This window comes from Aethalodelphis obliquidens, unplaced genomic scaffold, assembly GCF_003676395.1.
Source record: "Aethalodelphis obliquidens isolate GAN/ISIS:26980383/991018 unplaced genomic scaffold, ASM367639v1 scaffold34, whole genome shotgun sequence".
Classification (NCBI taxonomy): domain Eukaryota; kingdom Metazoa; phylum Chordata; class Mammalia; order Artiodactyla; family Delphinidae; genus Aethalodelphis; species Aethalodelphis obliquidens.
In genome coordinates this window covers 8,986,208-9,009,631 of record NW_020837978.1, presented here as the reverse complement: position 1 = coordinate 9,009,631, position 23,424 = coordinate 8,986,208, and the positions used below count along the sequence as shown (strand labels likewise).

Genomic DNA, 23,424 nt, shown 5'->3' with positions numbered 1-23,424 from the left:
ATTACCTTAACTATAATAAAGGCTTACAATTTAAATAAAAACATATAAAGAATACAGAAATGGTACTAAATATAATTTTAATTACTAGTTCTGAGTTCCACAAACATTAAATAGTACAAAATTTAGAAATTTTTTGAAGCTGATATTCAACAGTACTTCAGTAAAAGAGCTTCATGGGAAAGAAAAAGAAATGGCTATGCATGAGTAAAATTAGATAATAAAACATGAATGTAATCAGTATAACTTTACTGCAGTTACTATTTTAATTTTTTCTTTAATCTTTTAGCACTGAAATGCATCTAAAATGTGATCGTGAAAATTTCTTTTTTCTTCTTTAGCTCCAAAGTAAGTATTTTTGAAAACGTGTTAGTCATCATGTTATACAACTCTAATTTGGGAAGTAAAAGAAAAAAGGGCAGTTGCTCCTTTTCAAATGTCATATTTATTACGTATATTCTAAAAGTGTGTAATTTAAAACTTTTTCTCAAGAGGTCTAGAAATATCTAAAGAGATATAAGACTACGATGTTGACAAGATGTAATTTATATTATTCTATTTAAGCTACTGCATCCTTGGTCAAGGAATATGTAAAGTTGGGTCTTAGGTCTACTAACTCAATGCATATAATAAAGGACCATGAAGCGATGTCATCTCATACCTTTAGTCTTAAAGGAGAAGTTACAGTAAGTGCAGTGGTAGGGGCGGACATCTGTATGGGTTCGTATGTGTTTCTTTAACATACTAGGTTTCTTACAACGGATTCCGCATTCTTCACAAATGTACTTTCCTCTTCCCCTGCCTCGGACATATACATACTCTTCATTTGATTTGTATCTAATTTAAAGAAAAGGAAAATGAATAGGGCAACTGGATACTATGCCTTTGAGAAAATACTGATGATTGAAATTCAACCTAAAAAATAAAACAAGGCACAATTTTTACACTCAATAAATATAAATGTTATGCACATGTAAGTAACAGAATATTCCAGCTTTTCACATCAACACAATATTCTAATAGCTACTTCTTATCAAACAACTTTATTCAATACCAGGTTTGATTTTAAAATGGCTCCTCTAAGTGACTGCTCTAAAAGTTTCCTTTATTGTTAAATTCAATCACAGCTACAAGTACTGAAATATTTCTGAGCTTCATTTTAACTACAGTTGGCTTTTACAATTTTTCTCACAACCGAATTCACAGAAGACATCAAACAGGCAATGATTCGTCTCTTTTAGAGCAGATTTTTTCAGTTCACTCCTTACTATGAAGCAACGTGAAACCCAGGGTTCACTCTGAAAACTCAGTGCTCTGCTGCCTCCTAGAACCTACAGTGTTTTCTAAATAGTTGTCATTTTCTTGATCAAAATGGCATTAGTTAACGTAATACCTAACATGTATTTTGCCATGAAGATTCTGTTAATAAGCTGAGAAACCTTGCAACGGTTATATAAAATCGGCACTGGTAAGTCTTCATTCACATGAAAGCAAATGTACATTTAAAAAGTAAGTTTAAATGTACATTTAAGAAGGAAAAGTTGTACTTGCCCTCCATCAAATATTTTAATTCTTCTTGGTTCACTTTTGATTAAGGAATTTTCTTTATCTTGCTCACTGTTAATTTCAGAGGCATCTTTATTGCTGAATTCAACTACTGTGGACTTTTGATTACCTAATGCTCTCTGAAAGGGAAAAAAAAAAAGAGAGAGAGAGAGACACTAATTTAATAAAACTGAAAACACAAACATGCTAGTGTTTCACTTGGAAATTAAAACATGGCCGAGTACAGTGCATGCGGTTAGCTTAATGGAAGGCATTTCAAGGATGTAACAGCTTTAAAGGTCATCGCTTTATCTCCTCCTTTATCTGTCTGAATCACAGCAAACTGACACAGCTCTTGCTACTTTAAAATCCCACCACATTCCACTGACACCCCCAAATAAAGACTCTACAACCCTCCACCCTGGTATTCCACGAGTTTAATTTTAGGAATTTGTTTTAGTAAACTAAATATTCTTTCTTATAGCTAACGAACCACTCAGACTACAGTTTAAGTATACTTGTTAAAGAGTTTATTATTTAAAGATGGAAAAGAGCTAGCTACCCCATTATGGTACAATGTCTCATACTCCTGAGAAACATGACTAACTTCCCTTCAACATCAATGCAGTGTAAAGCTAGAGCCGAAGCTCCATTTCCCAGTATTTTATTTTCCCGTCTCCCATCATTTTGAACCATAATTACGTTTCCTCTCTATATACTGAATATATCAAAAGTTCCTGAATACTGATAACTGTGAATTATAGAGCAGGTCAAAAGTTAGGTCTTGGCCTGATAATACTAAAATCTCTAGGAAAAAAGTAGTGAACATCAGAATAATAAACAGTGTGTGCTTTTCCTACGGAAACTCTGTAGTGACGCGACCTTATGATTTTATACAACCGCACTATTTACTACCTCTTTTCTCACTCCCCAGCCTACTCTGCTCTCACATATCCTTGTGAGGCAGCCAGCACTGGTGGATCACATCCCAGTGAGGAAGGACACGCGTAGGGTTAAGTCACTTTGTCCAACGTCAAGTGTTAACAGCAAGAGCTCAAACTCCAGTCCTCTGGCCAAGCCCAACACAAGGCACAACTTTTCTGATCAAGGTCCTCTTTGTTACAAACTTCCTTTAAAAATTACACCACCAAGTAGAAAGCTATCATACTGCGATGACATAACAACAGTAAGTGACAAGAGAGTATGTGCATCATGGACCCAGGGGCCTATGTGGCCTCGGGAAGAACCCCCTGGGAAGGCCCTGTCCTTACAAACCCAGGCGTAAAGAAAAGCTGCTGGCCTGAGTGTCTCAAAAAGGTGGTGTGAAGAGGTAATGACACTGACCCTGACATGTACAAGTGCAACTGTCTCCTCTTTTTCTGGCAAACACATCAGGTTTGGAATACACACATACCTTTCCTTGACATTATACCTCTAACAGTAATCCTATTTCTTACCTTCTTCTCAGTACCAAATTCCCACTTATCTTTTGCTCACTTTCTTGCTATCAAATCTGACTTCTATTCACCAACAAGCTAAATGCCAAAATATTTACTACTTCCTTAGTTTATATGTTTGACCGCTCTATACACTGTATGTTGTCGACACCTTGCTTCTCTTAGAAATGCTTTCACTTTACCATCGACCTGTTCTCTTCCATTTTGAATTATAAATACATGCACATTTGGGTTGTGAGTTAACAGTCAACCCAGTACCGAGTCCTCCACGGCCACTTGCCCATATAACTCACGTCTCTGGGACATTAGAACCCTTCAGTCCAGAAACCATGTTAGTCTTCATCTTTGTTTGGCCTCTTGGCTTGAACAACTCTCTTTAAAATATCTTCTTCCTTGATCTGTGTGATACCACTTTCTCGTAGTCCCCCTCCTTCCTTTATGAACAATCTCTCTCATCTCCTATGTGGACTTTCTTCATCCACTCAAGCCTTTGAGTAGTAGGGATCTCGGGATCCATTCCAGGCCCTTCTCTCTAAAGGCCTCATTAATTGCACCTATGCACTGAACGATCTCTACACCTTCCGCCCGGAGCTCTCTCCCAGCTCCAAATCCAGATGTGCATTCCCCAAGGCATTTCTACCAAGGCACTTGGTACTGAAGGAGAGCCACTTTTCATAGGTACTTCAGGGACATACATACACGAAGCGCTGTTTAAATTCTCACGCTCAAGCCTCATTTTCCATCTGACTTAGTAGACGTAGAGCCTGAGCATTTAACAATTAAATTCTGAATGGTTCGGATGCACCCTCCTCCGCTGAGAAAGCATCAAAGGCTCTCTACCACCACGCGTATTCTTGGGTCTTTATCTACATTTCCAACTTCAAATTACGTCAGTGTTTCAAACTTCCAACACCTTCTAGCCATGTTGGACTCCTCGGGGCTCTTTAAATGAACTAAGTTCATTCTCACTTCCACATCACTTGGCAGACTATTAAAATTTCTCACTCTTGTTTGCCTGAAAAAAAAAAAAAATCCCTACTTTTTTTTTTTTCTTTTTTAAAGACTCAGCTGAAGTATCACCACCTTTGGAATATCTTCCGTGTAACCACACCTCCTGCTCAAGCTACTGGCAGTGTTAGAGACTTCCTTCTTTTATTAAAGTTATGGGTACTTCTATTACCATACTGATCCTGTGATATTTTCTTATTGATAAATAAATATTTATGAACCTGTATTATGTGCTTGTGAGCCTATAGAGATCATGAACTTAATCTATAATTCTGAATGTCCAGAGTCCAACCTAATACCCTTATCTATTTATTCTTAATCATTTAAGTGATTTTCCCCATTTTATAAAGCCAACAACTCTAATTATAGTTTTATTCCACAAATAACCCCAAATCATCGTTTTACGACCTTACTGTACAAATCCTGACCAAACCAACTTAATTATCAAGTGTACAGTCATTTTGTGAACCTTCTCTCTAGTACTAAGATGATTCTCAGAGCTACACAGGAAGAGAGTTGGGATCAGCACGGTGAGGGGAGAGTGGTCAGATTTGCATAAAACAAGGATGAATGGGTCTCTGCTTACATTTTTAAATGAAATAGAACAATCTCTAATATCCACACCTCTGTTCCCCTTCATTAGCAGGGATAAAGCATAAACATAATCTTCTCTCACCTAACAAGAAAATCAAACCTTAGACGACTCTGGGTAATCTTTATCAGTATAACTCCCTGGGTAAACTTATCATTCTTTCTTTCAAATAACTGTACACTTCAAAAGCACAATTTGTCATTCAAAATTAAAATACAACCTCCCATCGAAATCTTTAAAGGCATCCAGACATGTTGGAACTAACTCGCACAGACTAGTTTTCAAGATAAATGATATTTCAAGTACCTTGCTTAAGCTGCTTTTCCATTTGCTTGAATAGACCAATAAATCTGACTTGAAATGGGTCGTTATTGCTTGACAATATAGAGATTTTCCGGTCTTCTGTTTTGAGTTCAGGAGAGAAAGAGCCACTTTGGTAGGCAAGCTGAGTGGATTTGGATCACTGGCGTTCACGGTCCAATCGGTGTAGGCCGAAGTTTTTTGGTCGTTCTGGGGCAGGTGCAGGGCCTTCTGCCTCAACAGGTAACACCACGTGAAGCTGGTTGCAGTCTTCAGGCTGGGAAAGGACGGCTGCTGTGTGTCACTGGCTTTACATGCGGAAGGAGTGGTGGCTGCTGGCGGACTCTGTTCCTGGACGTTCGCTTCGTCGCCTGGAGTTTTAACCCCTGGTGACTTCCTTTCTTGGTTATTGTCTACATGTTCCGAAGAAGAAACGTGAGTTTTCTCTGCAGGGACAGCTGAATTTCTAACTGTCAGAGTCAGCGATGTGGCCGACGGGATGCTTTCAAATTCCTGCAATTCTTTTACAGGTTCTATAACCACAGGCTTGGAGTGTCCTGATGACAAATTATCAGCTGGTGAAACATCAGTCAAACGCAGAGCCTCACTACTCACTTCAGGGTGAGAAAAAATATCCTGTTCCAATATCGCAGCTTCAAGGGGCTCCGTAGTGCAAACCTGCCTCACCAGGACTGGCTTCTTCTGTTTACTGACTTCATGAGCCCTTGAGCTCAATGCTTCCAACTGTCTAGTATCTGTGGCACAAACGGCTCCATTTTCATCCTTGGCCCGCTTCTGGTGCTTTTCCATGGCAATGTCTAAACTATTTGCTGGGGACAGCATCCTTTTACTTGAAGCTGAAGATTCTTGCTGGGGGGAGAGTCTACCAACAGACGTTTTCTGAGTTACAGGCAAGGATTCTGATGCAGACGAATTTTGGCCCATCTCTGAAATAACGTTCTCGCAGACAAGTTCTCCCTCTGGGTTTGGCAAAGCATTCCGGTGAGCGTATTGCGACTTTGGCACGGAATTTTGCTCTTCGATGATTGGCACCATACTATGATTAGCCTGGCCAATCGGCTGACTGGATAGATCCTGGGTCACTAGGATCTGCGGCAGAGCTGCGGCTGTGGCGAAACAGTACGCTGGGACCCGACTCTGCAGATGCAAGGGCAGCGCAAAGGACGCCGGCACCTTCGGCACCTGACTGCCGAGAGGCCCGACCTTCAGTGGTGGCAGAGGACACGAATTAGACGTGGCTTCTACTAACTTGGCTGGTAATGTCAACGAGGTCGCACGATGGTTGGCCCCAGCTGGGTCTGAAAGAACTTGCTTTGGTAGAGGATGTACAGCGTTAGAAGTGCAAGGCTGGGTCGAAGGGACCACCTGACACTGAAGTTGGTACTTGGGAGCAAAGCAGTCCTCACTTTTAGAAGATACATGCCCACCGGGGCTTGCATCTGCTTTGACACTCTGTGTAGACACCTGCAGAGACATCTGTGTGTCTGGGAGGCTAAGGGGCACGTGGATTTGATTTAACAAGTGGATACCAAGAAGCTGTTGAACAGGAAAGATGTTTGGAGAGTTGGAACTTGAAGTTTCTGCTCGCAGATCCTTAATCTGAGTCTGTGAGTCCAAAGTATTTGCAGGAAACTCAGGTGAAGGTGCATGAGTGAGCTGAGGCCCCTGAAATGGCACTGTGTTCACACCAGGGCGAGCGATAGTTTGGAAAGAGGATGGGTTCCCAGGAGATAGATGACCCTCCGGAGTGATGTTTAAAGAGATCTGCCGTATCAGCGGGCCTCTCCGTCTTTCCAAGAGAGGCACGTGCCCGGCGACCCCCGTGCCAGAAGGGGATGTCGGAGGCTGCAGTTCAGCAAGCGGGGCTGGCTGAGGTGGAGTAATGCTTCCACAGTCGAATGATTTACTTCTGAAATCAGAGACCTCCATCGACATCTGCAGGCAGTGAATCTGTTCCGATGCAGCGCGCCTCATTTCCCGGTGACTCCCAGGAACGTTCAGGGTATTAGAGCCAGGTGGAATCATGAGAAACTCCGCTTTATTCGGAAAATCGATTTTGGGGGAGGCCTCAGTCTTAGAAACGTCCTCTACGTCTAAGGAAGCAGAGAAACTCGAAGTGTGAGATAAACTGCTCTCCCTGCTTAGACTCCTGGAGAGAGTGGAGTCCAGGCTTGACTCGGTTGAGGAGTGCTCGATCTCGGCAAGACGGAGCCGCTTCTTTTTGGGTGGCAGTTTCTCTGTTGGCAGTTTGGACAAGGTTTCGCTCCGCTGAGGCCAACTGAACTTCTCAGACTTCTCCTGATCGTGGCCTTGGCCTTCCGGGTCCCGATCTGGCTCTTCTGTGACCAGGATTTCTGGGACTTGGATGTTGTGCTGCCGAACGAGTCTTGAGGGCTGCCCTAACACGTGTCGCTCACCTGAGATCTTTCTGGAACCTTCCTGAAGTTCCCCTCTCAGAGCATCGGACAGTGCAGGCTCGGCGGGCTGAGACGTGTTCCGGGGCAGGCGGCCTTCCTCTTGGGAAATCCCTCTTATGTGCAGAGACCCGGGCTTCCCTGTTCTCAGCTCCTGGAAAGAAATGGGGGAAGTGCCTTCACAAGACTCCAGCTTGTCAAGCGCACCGGGTCTGCCCAGCGAGTTTGTGTGCTGGATGACGGAGATGCCGGCCCCGTGTCTCTTGGGCTCTGTCCTGTCCTGGGCAGCCGAGCTCACCTGCTCTTCCACGACGGAGGACGGCTTCGGGTCCGGGGGCTGTTCGGGGCCTCTGGCCACGAGCTGAATCGGGGAGCTTTGCAGCTGGATATTTCTAGGCGGCTGGTCACCAGTTATGGCAACGTTCTGCTGAGACAAACTGGGACCCGAGCCCCTCGCGCTCTGAAACCGGAGGCCCTCGGAGCTCTGGGGAGATGCTCCACTTTCGTTTTGCTGAAGTTCGTCGTCATCTCCGACGCTTTTCATTTTCCTCCTTTTTCGTATCTGGGGCGTCTGCTCCCAGACCCCGGTGGCACTGGCGACCCTGTAGTGCAGAATGGGAGGCTGTGTGCCGCTGGGCACCAGGCTGTGCTCGGGGTCCCTCAGAGCTACCTTGGTTTTTGGTCCGTGCAACTCTGAACAGTAAAATTTCTTATGGTTTTCAAAATTTTCCAGTTTCCTATACCTGTTTCTACAGGTCTCACACTCAAACATGGTCCCTCGCCCCTGATGAGACTTCTTCTTTTCCAAGTGTGAACCCGGGGCCGGGGGCTTGCTTCTTGCTGCTGTGGTCTCACCAGCGGGGCTGCCTCCGTGATGGCTCTCGTCCAAGGACTGCCCGGCACCCAGAACATGATTTTCATTTGCTGAGGAGTCTTCTACTGCTGCTTGTCTGACAAGAGTGCGGGGATGTCCATTTTGGGGCACAGAAGTGTTAGGCCCTGGTACGAAGACATCGTCGTAGAAAGCACCAATTTTGTCGTCAAAGGACTGACTTCCTCTCAGTGGGTGTGGGGGAGGGATGATGCTCGCAGGTACTGCTGAGTACCCTGTGGTAGGCATAGAATTACTTCTGGTGATGGGCAGACAGTCGAGGGAAGGTACAGACAGAAGAAACACTTGCTTTGATTTCTCTGTGGGAGTGAAAGGGGACTTTGGTATATCAGAGCTTGAACTTGTTCTCCGTCCCATTGGTTTTAAATCAAACTGGAAAGAATCCTTAAATATGTACGATTTGGGGGAATCGATGCTTCCCCGTCGTGAGAGAGAGGTTCTCCGTGGCTTTACACTATCCAGTTGCTTGTCATCTACCAAGGCTTCGTTGTCTGAGATAAGCTTTGATATCCGTTCCTCGAGCGTTTTTGTCGCCAAAGGTGGGCGCATCTGACCTGGGAGGAGTGACGCTTTTTCACCTGCTGGAAGAGCCGAAGCTGCTGGTGTGCTGACACGAGGTGCAGAAGACCCATTATTCTTGTTAGAGTCCTGCTCTGGGGCGGGCAACGTTCTGGCAAAGGGGGTGGGTGGGCTCACTGTTTGGTCGGCACTCTCAGAACGTGAAAAGTAACCCGAGTCCGTACTTCCTAAACTGCGAGGACTCAGGAGAAGTTTGCCTTGCTGCTCTCGGGAGTAATCGGTGGCCTGCTGCCTTTGGAGCTGGGCATGTACCGTTCCCACGTGAGATTCCTGTTTTCCCTCGGGCTGACTCACATCGCCCTTCTCATGGGACTTGTCATCCATCTCCAGGGAGCACGCCCAGGCTGAGTGGGACAGTATACCGGTTACCTGAAGGTCCTTCTGTTTCTGTGCACTAGGAGGTTCAGGCTTGGAATCCGTAACCTTCGGGCTGTCAGCTCTTAAAGGGGACACACTGATGGGGTGGACCACAACCTTGGGTAACTCTGTCACAGCCTGTGCTTCTGAAAATCTGTCCTGTAGTGAAAAGTCACCTACCACAGGATCTGGATTGCTTGGAATGGAATCCAGTTTAGGTAAAGCTTCCGAGCTGGATACCATCTTCATTATCTGCACGGGCTGCAGGTCCATGGAGCCCGGGTCGTTCTGCCTGTCGTCAGCAGCACCCTCCTCCTCGCTCTCCCCACTGTCTTCCACATCCGAATGGATACTAAGTGCTTTGGGGGACTCGTGAGACACGAACAATCCGCCAGCATCTGGCTGCAAGACGAGACCCAGTTTGATAGTATGTGCATGGGACTTTTTGTGCTTGTAGAGGTTACTTTTAGTCTTAAATGAAAACCCGCAGGTCACGCAGGGATAGGGTCGCTCTCCAGTGTGGGAGCGGATGTGCTTTAAAAGCACACTGGGCTTTGCACAGGCTCGATTGCAATACTCACAGATGTATTTTCCTTGTTTTTTTGGCTTCTGATCTTTCAGAAGAAGATTGCACATTTGTTCCACGCTGTGATTAACAACAGAGGCGACAGGAGTTGAGTTGTAAATTGGCGTGGGGGGTGACCGCGTGGAAAGGGCGGGGCTCACTGACAGCGGCAAGGCAGCATCCACTTGCTGGTTTGGAGGAGAAACCTGAGTTCTACTGGAGGGTGACGTCACACCTACGGATGACATCACTGCTGCGTTACAGACGTGTTCAAGTTGGGCGTTCTCCTGATTCTGCAGACTCGTGAGTGATCTGGTGAAACCCGAACACGCTGGAAGCTGCTGATTTTGTTGGCCAGGTTTAGAAACAGAGTGTTCGCGTGGATTATACGAAGGAGAAACGGCCTGAAGTGCCGCTTGGTCATTCTTCTGAGCGGCAGACACGTGCCCGGCGTATGAGGTCCGAGGAGGCGGCTGTGATTGGGCAGCCGGTTCTTGCGGGGTCAGATCGGGGGCATCCATCGGGCTGTTGTTCAGGTGAGAAGGGGGTCGTACAGTTTTATTTGGTCTCAGTTTTTCGCTCTTAACCGCACAAGAGGAGCCCTTTTGCGACAAGGTGCTCAGTTCTGGCTCCATGGCCTTCAGTAAGACATCGAACGCGGTGTTTGCATACGAGGAGGGCGGGGGGCTGCAGTGAGAGGAGATACATTCACGGTGGTCAGTCCTGCTTTTACTGGACAGAGAACTGGAGTCACATTTTCCCTCGGGGACACCGGGCTTGGCGGGGTCGGAGCCCTCCGACCTCCACCGGCGCGGCTCGGATGGGGGCTGCAGAAACGAGGGCTTCTTCGGGGAGACAGCCTCTTGCAATTTAGAGACCTCGGCAATTAGCCCAGGGGCTTCTCCATTGTGTTTGGTAAACTGCTTCCCGTTTTTCACAGGACTGTGATTCTGCTTCTTGTGGGACTCCGCCACACTCTGAAGAATGGCAAAAGATGACTCTTCTGTATTTTGTTTGTGTTTTGCCTGAAGAGGATTTCTCAGTGGGGATTTTGGTATTTTTTTCAGGTGATTCTCGGCTACAATCTTTTTTCGTTTCACACCTTTAAGTGATTCTGAAGTTCCTTTAATACCAGCCTCTAAGATTTCTGTTCAAAGAAGAAAAAAGAAAACCAATTGGTAAAATGGTATGTACACCAACTATGATGTTTTTAGGTTAACATTTCGATCACAAGGGTGTTATGACAACTGAAGAAGGCAATTTAAAGGAAAGCCGGTTTGGATAAAACTGCATTCCTACATTCTGGCAATATTAAGAAGGCTGGCCATCAACATCTGTTGAAACAATCATGCGAAGACCTTAGTGCACATTTCTAGAAGGCTGTGTTCCGTTCTTGACCCCCTATCTCACCACAGTCCTGGAACCTGATGTTTCAAAACTAAATTATCCTCCCCCTTCACCCTTGCAGCTGAGGACCCTACACAATAGTCTTAAGAGAGCTGGCCCACAAAGAAGAAAATTCAACCTTTAATGCTGGGTATTTGTCTTATCACATTTAGTATCTTTTTTTTTTTGCGGTATGCGGGCCTCTCACTGCTGTGGCCTCTCCCATTGCGGAGCACAGGCTCCGGACGCGCAGGCCCAGTGGCCACGGCTCACGGGCCCAGCCGCTCTGCGGCATGTGGGATCTTCCCGGACCGGGGCACGAACCCCTGTCCCCTGCATCGGCAGGCGGACTCTCAACCACTGCGCCACCAGGGAAGCCCTAGTATCTCTTAAAGCAAACTTCTCAGCAAGTTTCTACATAACAGTATTGCTCCAAAATAGGCAATACTGATATTCTTACGAGAACAAAGGTTACTATACAATAATTTTTAGACACAGATACCTCAGATGATCATGGGATATTCACTGATAGAACCCTGAAGAATTGCTAAATAGCAGTTATATCAATAAACAGAAAAATATGAAAGTAAAATAATATACTTACTTGTGGTTCTTCACCAACACAATTTTAAAGTCCTAATGTTGTAATGGCCCTTAGTTTTAAAATAAAAATCACCATTTTAATTGAACAAAATATTCAATGGCTATGTTTCTTTGCCACTAATGATAGGTGAGTAGGTAGACAGACAGAACTTATAACAGGAGAGAAGAGATGAAACTACCTCCATTTCTTGCTGTGTTGAAATAAATCACCATTTAAATGGCATCAACCACCACAATCTCTGTCAAGTATTGTAGTTTTGAGCAGTAACTGCTTTTGCCATAATTTCGTTTGTTTTGATTTGTTGGATCCTCGGGCACGTAAACAAAAATTATTCAAGCTGATATTACTTACTTGCAGAAAAGCCAAATACTCTAATTCCTCATTATTTTCAAATAGCTGTTACAATGTACCTATTAAAAATTCATATTAGACCAAAATGTCTATACCAAAATAACCGCTTTGCATTAACAGAAGAATTTACATAAAATAAAATATTCTGGTCATCTTGTGACGTCAGTTTATGTGATTTCATGTATTAATTTAATTAAAAATTGCATACTAATCCACTAAAGATACATTTACCCACCATAATCAGAAGGGCAAATAAAAGGGTGGGCGGGGTGTCTCATGATGAAACTATTTGAGCTAAAGAAAAATAGAAAAAAAAGTATCATATTGTTGATACCTCTACAAAATGATGTTGAGCAAACCTTTTTTATTCTTCAACCCACTCATTTATAAAATGATGTTTGCCCAGTGGTTTTCCCTCTTCAGGATGAATGCAATAAAGTCGGTGATGTACTTTATGCCTCTCGTTAACTATACAAGAAAGCAGGCAAAACGAAAAATGATGATCAGCGTCTCGGGTGCTTAGTTTCCCTACTCACTTCCCGGGAGCTCGGAGGTGGGTTGAAACAAAAGTGAGAGCCACTAGGCTGTTAAAATAAATACAAAAGCAGAGCCCAGCAGCCACCTGGGGGAACGGCAGTTCCCAACTCAGGCAACTGTCAGAGCAGAAACACAAGAGATTTTTAAAAAATCTGCCCATGCCAAGCCCAACCACCACCCTATGCAACCAGAGCCTTGGGTGGGGTAGATAGGTTTATTTTGTTATGTTTTACATACTTTCTGTAATAAGATTTTATTTTTAGGTAAAGTTATGTGTAAAAAAAAAAAAAAAATTAAACAATGGCTTACACTCCAAAGAAAAAAATGCAAAAATTCAACCCACAGCTAAAACCAGAAATACCACATTAAGTTTTTTTTTTTGAGAAGATGTTGTGGGTAGGAGTTAATTAATTAATTTATTTATTTTTGGCTATGTTGGGTCTTCGTTTCTGTGCGAGGGCTTTCTCTAGTTGTGGCAAGTGGGGGCCACTCTTCATCACGGTGCGCGGGCCTCTCACTATCGCGGCCTCTCTTGTTGCGGAGCACAGGCTCCAGACGCGCAGGCTCAGTAGTTGTGGCTCACGGGCCTAGTTGCTCTGCGGCATGTGGGATCTTCCTGGACCAGGGCTCGAACCCATGTCCCCTGCATTAGCAGGCAGATTCTCAACCACTGCACCACCAGGGAAACCCTACATTAAGTTTTAAAGGGAACATTCTATGTATTTTTTTTTGTTTTAAGAAGTACAATTCAACTTTGTACTTAAAGAAAATGAAGCTGAAGTGAAAAGAAAGGAATGACTTAAGATCCCTATTTCTTTATAGACATAATTCCTCTAAAGTTAAGAATTTGAAAAAACGCATTTTAAGCAGATTTTACGCACCATGTTTCAATCTTAGATGAAGACGGACTCATCTCTCTTTGATGAATGTTTATAACATTTACATTCTATTTGCATAGTTGTCTACCCTTCGTTCTCTATTTGAATTTTAAGACCTGGTGCTAATATACCACTTCTTTCCTTCAAAACTTTGCACACTCCTTTGCTTTCTGGCAATGAAGCTTGTAGAGAGAAGCCTGCTGCCAGCCTGACTGGTAGTTTCTCCTCCTTGAGGTGACTTGCCTTTTTTCTGCCAGCGTATCTGCAAAAACCTTTATTTTCAAAGTCTAATAACATCACTAGAAGTCAGCTCAGAGTTTACCACTGTACAACGTTTCATTTTTTTCCTGGAACACAATGACCTCTAAAAGAAAATTCATTTAGTTTATTTCAGGAAAATTTTCTTTTATTATTTCTTCAAATACATTTTCTGGCCAATTGTTTTCTTTGGGGTTGGCTCTTTTACTTTACTGACATCAATTGTCTTTATGGGGTTTCCCTGGTGGCGCAGTGGTTAAGAATCCACCTGCCAATCCAGGGGACACGGGTTCGAGCCCTGGTCTGGGAAGATGCCACATGCCGCGAAGCAATTAAGCCCGCACACCTAGAGCCCAGTAGCCCCCACTCGCCGAAACTAGAGAAAGACCGCGTGCAGCAACGGAGACCCAACGTAGGCAAAAAAAAAATGACCTTTGTGCAGGACCACCCTTATGATGATCTAAATCTCTTCAATCTTTTTGTTTTTCTCCTTCGCTCTTTCTAGAATTATCTAACGTTTCTTCCCTTACATCAGTAATTTGATTTTCAGGCCATTAAATTCCTTGCTGTTTCAAATTCGTGTATTGGTTTTGGACTGACGTTGCTTTGTTCTCATTTTGTTCCCTAAGTTCCACATTGCCCATATCATCTCCTTTTACTGTCTCATATTATATTTGAACTGTTGCTTTAATAAATTTATGTTCTTATTAAGTTCAATGCTTAAAAAAAAAGCTTCTGTTTCTGAATCAATGTTTCCTTTAAGGCTGAGTTTCTGGTCTGTCTTTTCACATTCTCTTCATCACATCAGGCTTTTCTATTGCCTGAGATCATGGGGCATCACAGGGAGTGGCATTCAATGGAGAATATGTTCCCAACAGTGTTTTTCTGAGTTGTGTTCGCTCTTCTAAGATTTGTTGGATCTCCTTTACCAGGGTTCACTCCCCTCATTCAAGGGGTAACGTCCACTCCATCATGGGTGGTTGAAAGGGGATGACCTTCGATGCTGGATTAGTCTCTACAGGCAAGGAGCTTGTTGTTGCTGTTGCTGCTATCAGGAGGGGAGAGGGTGGTGGAGCAGATGAGACCGATGTAAAGAGGGAAGGTGCCAGGCACATCTGAGGTGAATCCCACGTTATTATTCTAGAGGTGGAATTAAGGCAAGTTGCATGGGATCGTTACTCTCCATCCCTTGGCTGGAGTGCACAGAGTGAATGGCTAAGGCTTCTGGCTAGGAATCAGGGATACAAGCCTCCTCTGGGGAACCAATGCCCTGAAGTGTGAGGTAGCAGACCCTTGGGTCTTGGAGAATCATACACTCAGGATAGTTTTTTCAACTCAACTTAATCTTGATTAATTTCAAACCTATCAAAGCGTGACTGGAGTTATTTTCTCCCGCCCTTACAGGAAAGAATGTAATAATCAAACATTGTGGCTACGTCGACAACATACGGTATACAGTTACCGTAGGCCATAGAGTTAAGAGAGGGTATAGACCAGAATGCCTCAAAGCAGAAATACAGCTTGGGGTGGAAGATGGGAGGGGAGCAGCTCTTTACCATCAGTGCTTAGGTTTTTCATTACTTTTAAGGGCAATTTGTTATTTTGGTAGACTAACGTGAAAATAAATTAAAGGAAGCAGAAAGAAAGACCGTGAGACAGTGGTGGAAGGTGTACAAGGATGATGCTCACTCTCCCACCTCCCAGTGCACAGGCCTTCCCTCTGCCTCACGGGACAAACGCTGCTTTATAGTTATCACCATGTGATTCCAGAGCTGCTGCTTTTTACCAACACTAGGGCTGGACATCCTTGGGGGCCCATAACCCTCTCTGTGTGAAGGATGAAGCACAACCCTCTTTCCTTACACAGTGAGCATGCCCACTCAGACCAGGAAGTGGGTGGGAAAGGCTCAAAATCAAGGTCGACCAACTGCTGAAAATTATATTCTGGTCAGCATGCTGCTGGAAATGGCTGACAATCAGGCAGAAATTCTGAGGCATCAACAGGTCAGAGATCCAAATAGGAATTCATTTAAAAGACACAAATCGCACTTAGAAGAGGGACCAAAATTGGCAGCATAGCCACTGTCAGAATCCCTGACTTGTTGGGCTTTATAAACAAGCCAGCTCTCCACCAAGTAGGAGGTTGAGAACAGCTTGGAGAGATTGCAGAGGCCACCTGACTGGAAAAAGGTGAATGGTTAGGGAAATAGGAGCTAAAGTATGACAAAGGATATTCTCACGTTTGGATATTCTCAAGTATGGTGAACTACAATCTAACAGTGTGTTTAAAACCCTGCCTTGACTGAAGGTGAATATCTTTTTCCAGCTGACTCCAAGACACATCAGTGTGAAAAGCTTCAGATCTCTCTTAGGTCTTGGGGACACAAGGACCACCTGTTTTCTAACAATTGATGGCATACTGTGTCAGAGCATCAAGAGATCAGAGGTAGGGGGACCATTTAGAAGGCCTTTCAGTCGTTCATGCAAGAGTTAAAGTGCTACCTTGAACTCACGTAGTGACAATGGGCCTCTTAGCTGATTCTCAAAGCAAGAAAGCCTGAGAAAGGTTTGCCAAAGATTCTGCTGAGGTTTCCTGTTCTCTGGGAGGACTGAGCTAGTTTGGGAGGGGGAAAAAACTCAACTCACTTTCCATTCCACCAAATCTCAAACTCAATATCCATGTGTACAATTATAAATTGGAGCTGCAGAGCCTGGATTAGAAATTTTCAGCAGGAAATGGACAGGCTAACTACGGCACAGCCACTTAACATTATACATCCATGTAAAATAATTACAGAGATTACACAGCAATGTGAAAACTATGACATATTAAGTATATATGCATATTCTTTCCTTTACCTACAGAGAAGTCTGGGCTAGAGGCACAGATCTGGGAGTACGTAGTGAGTGCTGTTTCTATAAAAGTACAGAAATGATAGGCCACAGAGAATAGACAGTAGAGAGAAGGCTGGCATCAGAGGCTTGGGTAACCCCTATAATTAAGGGTGAGCTAGAAACGACAAGAAACAGGGAGCAATAAGAAACGTAAGACAAAATATGTGACAGTGAAGTGCTCAGGAAGCCAGGGTTTAGAGACTTACAAGGAGGAAGATGTGGGCAACAGTGTTAAGTATCACATTCAGATAAACAGGACGAGACACGAGGCTGCTGGGCTTGGGGGGCTGTTATCTCAGAGCAGTCGTCACTTGGGTCCGGGGGGTAAAAACCATATCACAAAAGGGCAAGGAGTGAGGGAGGGCCTGGGGTAGAGCAGGGCAAGCAAATACAGACCACGCGCTGGGAATCTGGCCGTGAAGGGAGGGAGAGAGAAAGGCAGGATGCCAGTACCAGAGGAGAGGAGATCATAGCAAGGTTTCTGTAGGATAAGGGGTGTTGAGTGGGCTTATAAACAGGAAGTAAAAGTCAGCAGAGAGAAAGAGACTGAAAATGCAAGACGGATAACAAATAAATTAATGTGCAATGAAGAACCACACTAGAAGTACAGCAGCCAGGGACCGACCACGTAAGATATGGGAACAACTGATTTCACTTAGCAAGCGACAGAAAGCCACATCCATCTCCAAGTTCTTCCCATTCCTCATGGAATGGAATTCAAACATCTAAGACACCAAAAGACAGCGTGGTCCTCTACCCAGCTTCCCAAGCCCCCTCCACACCGTTCCCCTCTCCTCACTATGCTTCAGCCGTGGTGGGTGAACTCTGATGCCTCAACAGGCCTGTCTCCTTCCTGCCCCTGGGAACTTGGACTCGCCATCTCTCGAAAAGCCTTCCCTACTCTCAACTCTAAATGCTAGGATCACTTTCAACCTTTAAATCCTAACATCAGTGTTACCTCCTGTCTACCTGCCTACATTAGTTGCCCCATATTGCCCAAACCCTGTTTATTTTTCATAATTATGATCACAATCTGAAATGCCCTGTTTATCTACTTATATGTTTTGTCTACCTTCTGATTAGAATATAAGATTTATAAGATCTTATGTTTACTATTCATCCCTATACATCCGGCCCTTAATAGGTGTTAAAAAAATATTTGCTAATGAAAGAATTCTCTGAGTAAGAGAAAATAAGGGATGAATTTAATATCAGGCAACCTATTGATATACTTCACCACATCAGGAAGAATAAATGAGAAACTCACATGACCATTCTGAATAAGGGTGAATGATATTTAATAAAATTCAACATCCATTCTTGCCTGAGGATATAGAAACTCGAAAAGCATTGCCCCGACACAAACAGTAAGAAAAAGCCAGAAATATCACAAAAATCAGAACTTCTCTTGAGTTCACCGTAAAGCAGAATCACAAAGCAACCAAACAGCCTGAACCCCACAGAGGGATGTGTGGACCAGCTCCGCTGGGGCAAGCGGGGAGGAGAATGTGGAGGAAGACGTGCCAGCCTCGCGAACGAGTGAGAAAGCATCACCCCGAATTGCAACAAACTGCTGGAGGCTGAGCGTGGGGTGGACAGGCCTGGCCTTGGACACAGGGGGCTTCACACCCACAGCCAGGCTCTGTTCTGTAGGCCTCCCCCCAGGTGCTCATGGCGGGCACGCAGGAGGGGCTCAGCTGCCACTGCAGAAAAGGCGCCAAGCCCCGGGCCCTGCCTGAATGCTTCTCTGATGTGGAGCAAAAGCCTGAAGGCTTAAGCTGCTGGGAAAAGAGCAGCAGCCTTGGGTACAACCCACTGTGACTTGGGGGAGAGCAGACCAGGAAATCTCTATCCCAGGGGAGGTAGGAAACTCTCCTGGGACCAAAATCCCATTCCAGTACAATGAGAGGTCTGCTACCCTGGGAGAGCAGCAGGGAACACGGAACTGCCTCCGACTGAGGCTGCACCAGGATAAAGAGCAGTCCTCACCTGCCCGACGACAGCCTTGCACGGCACTCTACTATGAGCAGAGGGGCAAGGAGGGGGAGACTCCATACCCCAGCATTGCTATAAGCACAGGGAAAGGGCAGGCCACTGATAGAAGAACTGGAGGCCAGCATGTGCACTGAAGATAAACACAGTGGACCAAAATCCTAATGCAGCCCCACTCCTGAGCAGGTTGCCTCAACTCCCCACCTGATGACCTGACAGAAGAGCAGTGCCCATTTCCAGCTATTAAAAACTACTGAACTCAGTATCTACTGTGAGGCACGCACTTTCCAAAATTCAATAAAAAGTTAAGATACGTGCACTATCAACCCACTGTCAAGGGACAGAGCAACCAAAAGAACCAGACTCAGAGATGATCCAGATGTCAGAACACTCAGACGGGGAAGTTTAAATAACTATAATTAATATGTTAAAATATCCATGGAAAACGTTGACAACATACATTCACAAATGGGAATTTAAACAGAGTGGGAGGGTCAACCAAAAACGCTAGAAATAAGACAAAGGAATAGAGATAAAGAAAGCCTTTGACTGGCTCATTAACAGACTCAACAAAACTAAGGAATAAGTAAACTTACAGATAGGCCAATAAAAATAAACCAAACAGAACACAAAGAAGAAAAGTAACATGGGGGGGAAAAAACAAGAACAAAACATCTAAGAGCCACAGGACAATATCAAATGGTCTCATGTATAATTGGAATCACAGGAGGAGAAGAAAGAACAAACAGGGAGGCAGAAATATGTGAGAAATAATGGCCAAGAATTTTCCAAAAATAAACAACAAACCATAGATCCAAAGAGCTTAGAGAACCCCCATGGAATGAATAAGAATAAGAAAGATTAAGAATGAGGAAAGAAGGTGGAAAAAAAACAAAAAAGCAATAAAAGTTAAAAAAAAGAAAAGGAGAAAAACCACCTAGACAAATGATATTCGAACTGCTGAAAACTAAAGGTAAAGAGAAAAGTTGGGTAAAGGCACCCAGAGGATAGAAAAATTATACAGAGAATCAAAGATAAAAATTAAAGCCAAATTCTCAACAGAAACTGTGGAGTGACATTTTAACACTACTGAAAAAAAAATAAACTGCCAACCCAGAATTCTACATCAAAAAATTATAGCTTTCAAAAAATGAAGGCAAAGCAGACACTTTTTTTTCTTTTTTTGCGGTACGTGGGCCTCTCACTGTTGTGGCCTCTCCCGTTGCGGAGCACAGGCTCCGGACGCGCAGGCTCAGCGGCCATGGCTCACGGGCCCAGCCGCTCCGCGGCATGTGGGATCTTCCCGGACCGGGGCACGAACCCGTGTCCCCTGCATTGGCAGGCGGACTCTCAACCACTGCGCCACCAGGGAAGCCCAAAGCAGACACTTTTTTTGGGAAAAACAAAAGCTGAGTGCATTCACTGCCAGCAGACCTGTACTGAAAGGTTAAAACTTTAATGTGGAGCTATACATATAAATAAAGAAATAAAGAGCTCTGAAAATGATAAAAACGAAAGGAAATTTTAAAAATGTCATCGCTTTAAAATATAATATGACGTAAAGTTGTAGTGCACAATACAGTAGTTTGGTAGGCGAAATAATGGCTCTGTAAAAGTCCACCCTAATCCAAGGGACCTGAGAATAAGCCCCTTTACGTGGCAAAGGGGACTTTGCAGGTGTGATAAGGTTAAGGTACTAAAGTGGGGAGACTATCCTGGATTATCACAGGACCCCTTCAAACTTAGTCAATTGACAGAAGGGGCAGGAAAGAGATTTGAAGTATGAGAGACTTGACCTGCCATTTCTAGCTTTGAAGAGGAGGGGAACCAGGCTTCAAGGAACACAGGTGAACTCAAGAGGCTGGGAATGGCTTTGAACTGAGAGGAGGAACTCAGGCACACACAAGGATTTAATTCTGCCTAAGAGCAAGGAAACAGATTCTCCCCTAGAGCCTCCAGAAAGAAACATGGCCCTGCTGACACCTCGACTGCAGCCCAGTGAGACCATGTCAGGCTTCTGACCTACAGAACTATAAGATAAGAAGTGTTTCTTTAACTGCTAAGCTTATGGTAATTAGTTAGGCAGCAATAGAAAACTATCATAGGGGGCCACTGGCCACATATGACTATTTAAACTTAAAAACAAAGTCTGTTGCCCAAAAAAATAACTTTCTATGTTCTCTGACCACAACAAATTAAATGAGAAATAAACAGCCGAAAGACATCAGGAAAATCCCCAAATATTTGGAAATTGAGCAACATATTTCCAAATAACCTAGGGGTTAAAGAGGAAGTCGTAGGGGAATTAGAAAAATCAAAACAAACATTCAGAGCACTAGGAAAACATGATAAAGAATATTTACCACACCAATGACAGGCAATACTCAAAATCAAACACGAGAGAAATCCCTAAAGTCTGGGACAACTAAAAGATTCTTGTAATAATCTCTATAATTTTTAATCATGTCTCCAAAGTATCTAGCTAATACAATAACAGAATAAAAAGAAATAAGATACAAAGGACGGTAAGGAAGAAAACAGCATTATTTGCTGATAACATAAGGGTCTCCTGGAGAACCTAGGAGAAGTAACTGAAACTCTACTACATCTAACAAGAGTTCAGTAAGTCAGCTGCCCACCCAAAACATACATGTATGAACCTTTTTGCTTATACCAAAAACAGTTAGAAAATACAATGAAAAAATATTCTATTTATAACAGCAATAAAAATAGAAAAATGCCTAGAAATAAATTTAGCACAAAATATTCAAAACATACAGAAAATTTAAAATTCTTCTGATATGATTTCAAAAGGTACTTACAAAATGAAGAAACACATCATGCTCCTGGAGAGAATCAATATTTTGAGGATATCAATTCTTTCCAAATGTCTAAATTTTATACAATTTCAAACAATTTTTAAGATTTGCTCTTTAAAAAATATGACATGACTCTAATCTTCACCTGGGAGAATATTCTAAATTAGACAATAAAATTCTGAAAAAGAATTATATAAAGAAAGAGATTAAATAGTAAAGTATTTTCTCAAAATTAATGGTTAAGGGCTTCACTTGTGGCACAGTGGTTGAGAGCCCGCCTGCCGATGCAGGGGACACAGGTTCGTGCCCTGGTCCGGGAAGATCCCACGTGCCACGGAGCGGCTGGGCCCGTGAGCCATGGCCGCTGAGCCTGCGCGTCCAGAGCCTGTGCTCCGCAACGGGAGAGGCCACAACAGTGAGAGGCCCGCGTACCGCAAAAAAAAAAAAAAAAAAAAAAAATTAATGGTTAAACTGAAAATCCATAGAAAGACTATATATGCGTTTAGTATATGAAAAAGTGGCATATTTCGGGCTTCCCTGGTGGCGCAGTGGTTGAGAGTCCACCTGCCGATGCAGGGGACACGGGTTCGTGCCCTGGTCCGGGAGGATCCCACATGCCGCAGAGTGGCTGGGCCCATAAGCCATGGGCGCTGAGCCAGCATGTCCGGAGCCTGTGCTCCGCAACGAGAGAGGCCACGACAGTGAGAGGCCCACATAACGCAAAAAAAAAAAAAAAAAAAAGTGGCATATTTCAAAATCTTGGTGAAAGGATAATGTAGTTCTAAAATACGCAATGCAGGTTTCACAATGAGACAATAAAGTAAAGTAGATGTTAAGCAGACACCACGTTCCAAAATAAGTTAAATGAATTCAGTTAAGAAATAAAACCACAGAAAGAACTGGAAAAATATGGATAACTATTTAGCTAACTTTGAGAGTGGAAACACATTTACTAAGCAAAACAAACAAACGAACAAAAAACCCAAAAAACAAGCAAAAGAAAAACCACTTTAATATATAAAAGTTAAACACTCTCAGTGTATATCGAAAACACTTCAACATAGAAAAGCAAATGACAGAGAAAAGTATTGCAACATATAGGCTGACAACAAGTTAATATTCTAACTATAATAACATTTATAAGGGACTCCTAGTAATGACAAATTAAGTAAATCAAATGATCCTCCCTGAGAACATCAGAATAGTTAAACAAAATATGAACATTATCAGTTTAAAGGCACCAAACCACTAAGAAGGCAATGAAAAGGTACTCGGCCAAGATCTAGGGGAGGATAAAAGTCCAAAAAGTGAAATCAGCAGCTGGGGCTCCTTTTGCTCAGAGAGGTTTTGCTTAACCAGAAGGAGCAATGAAAAGCTGAGCAGCTCTTTGGACAATCTAAAGAAGTGAAGGGTATAAATGACAGAACCCAGGGCAGGCCATGCATGGAGTTCCTATGAAAACCTACGTTTCCAGTCGAGATCTGGAAGGGCTTCATTCTAGGAACGCGAGAACTGATGTAGACCAACCTTTGCATGAACTGTAACTCACTTTCAGGGACCCAGAAAATCCACAAACCCCAAACTTGATTGAGTTGATACTGTATTGGCTGGTCCTCCTAGGAACCTGGTAGAAGCAAACTAAAACCTTCTTTGGAGGAAGGTATCATCAACTTAGGCATCAAACTATTTCATTAGTTTTTCAAATAGAATGTCTAACTCATATTCAAAGATAACCAGGCACCCGAGAAGAGAATTCAACATGAAACAACCAACATTACAAATAAATTGACAGGGGTTCAATATATTGGAATTGATATAGAGACTTAAAAACAGACGTGCTTATTTTGTTCAAGGACAAGCATACTGAAAATTCCAGAGGAGAACTGAGAAGTATGAAAAGAGAGACAACATATTTGAAAAGCCAAATATAAATTACAGAACTGAAAAAATACAATCAAATTTAGACCTCACTGGAGG

At 43.5% G+C, this 23,424-nt stretch overlaps 1 protein-coding gene across 10 annotated transcripts in view; it reads right to left on the bottom strand.

The window, feature by feature from the left end:
- Positions 1-23,424, bottom strand: part of HIVEP1 (HIVEP zinc finger 1) — a 144,297-nt gene that overhangs the window by 26,510 nt on the left and 94,363 nt on the right. For all 10 annotated transcript variants that reach the window (XM_027128378.1, XM_027128375.1, XM_027128379.1 and 7 more), the window contains 3 exons: positions 4,906-10,874; positions 1,549-1,682; positions 659-834 (listed from right to left, as the gene is read on the bottom strand). In XM_027128378.1, coding sequence (XP_026984179.1) covers positions 659-834; positions 1,549-1,682; positions 4,906-10,874 — 6,279 coding nt within the window. The remainder of the gene's footprint in view (positions 1-658; positions 835-1,548; positions 1,683-4,905; positions 10,875-23,424) is intronic.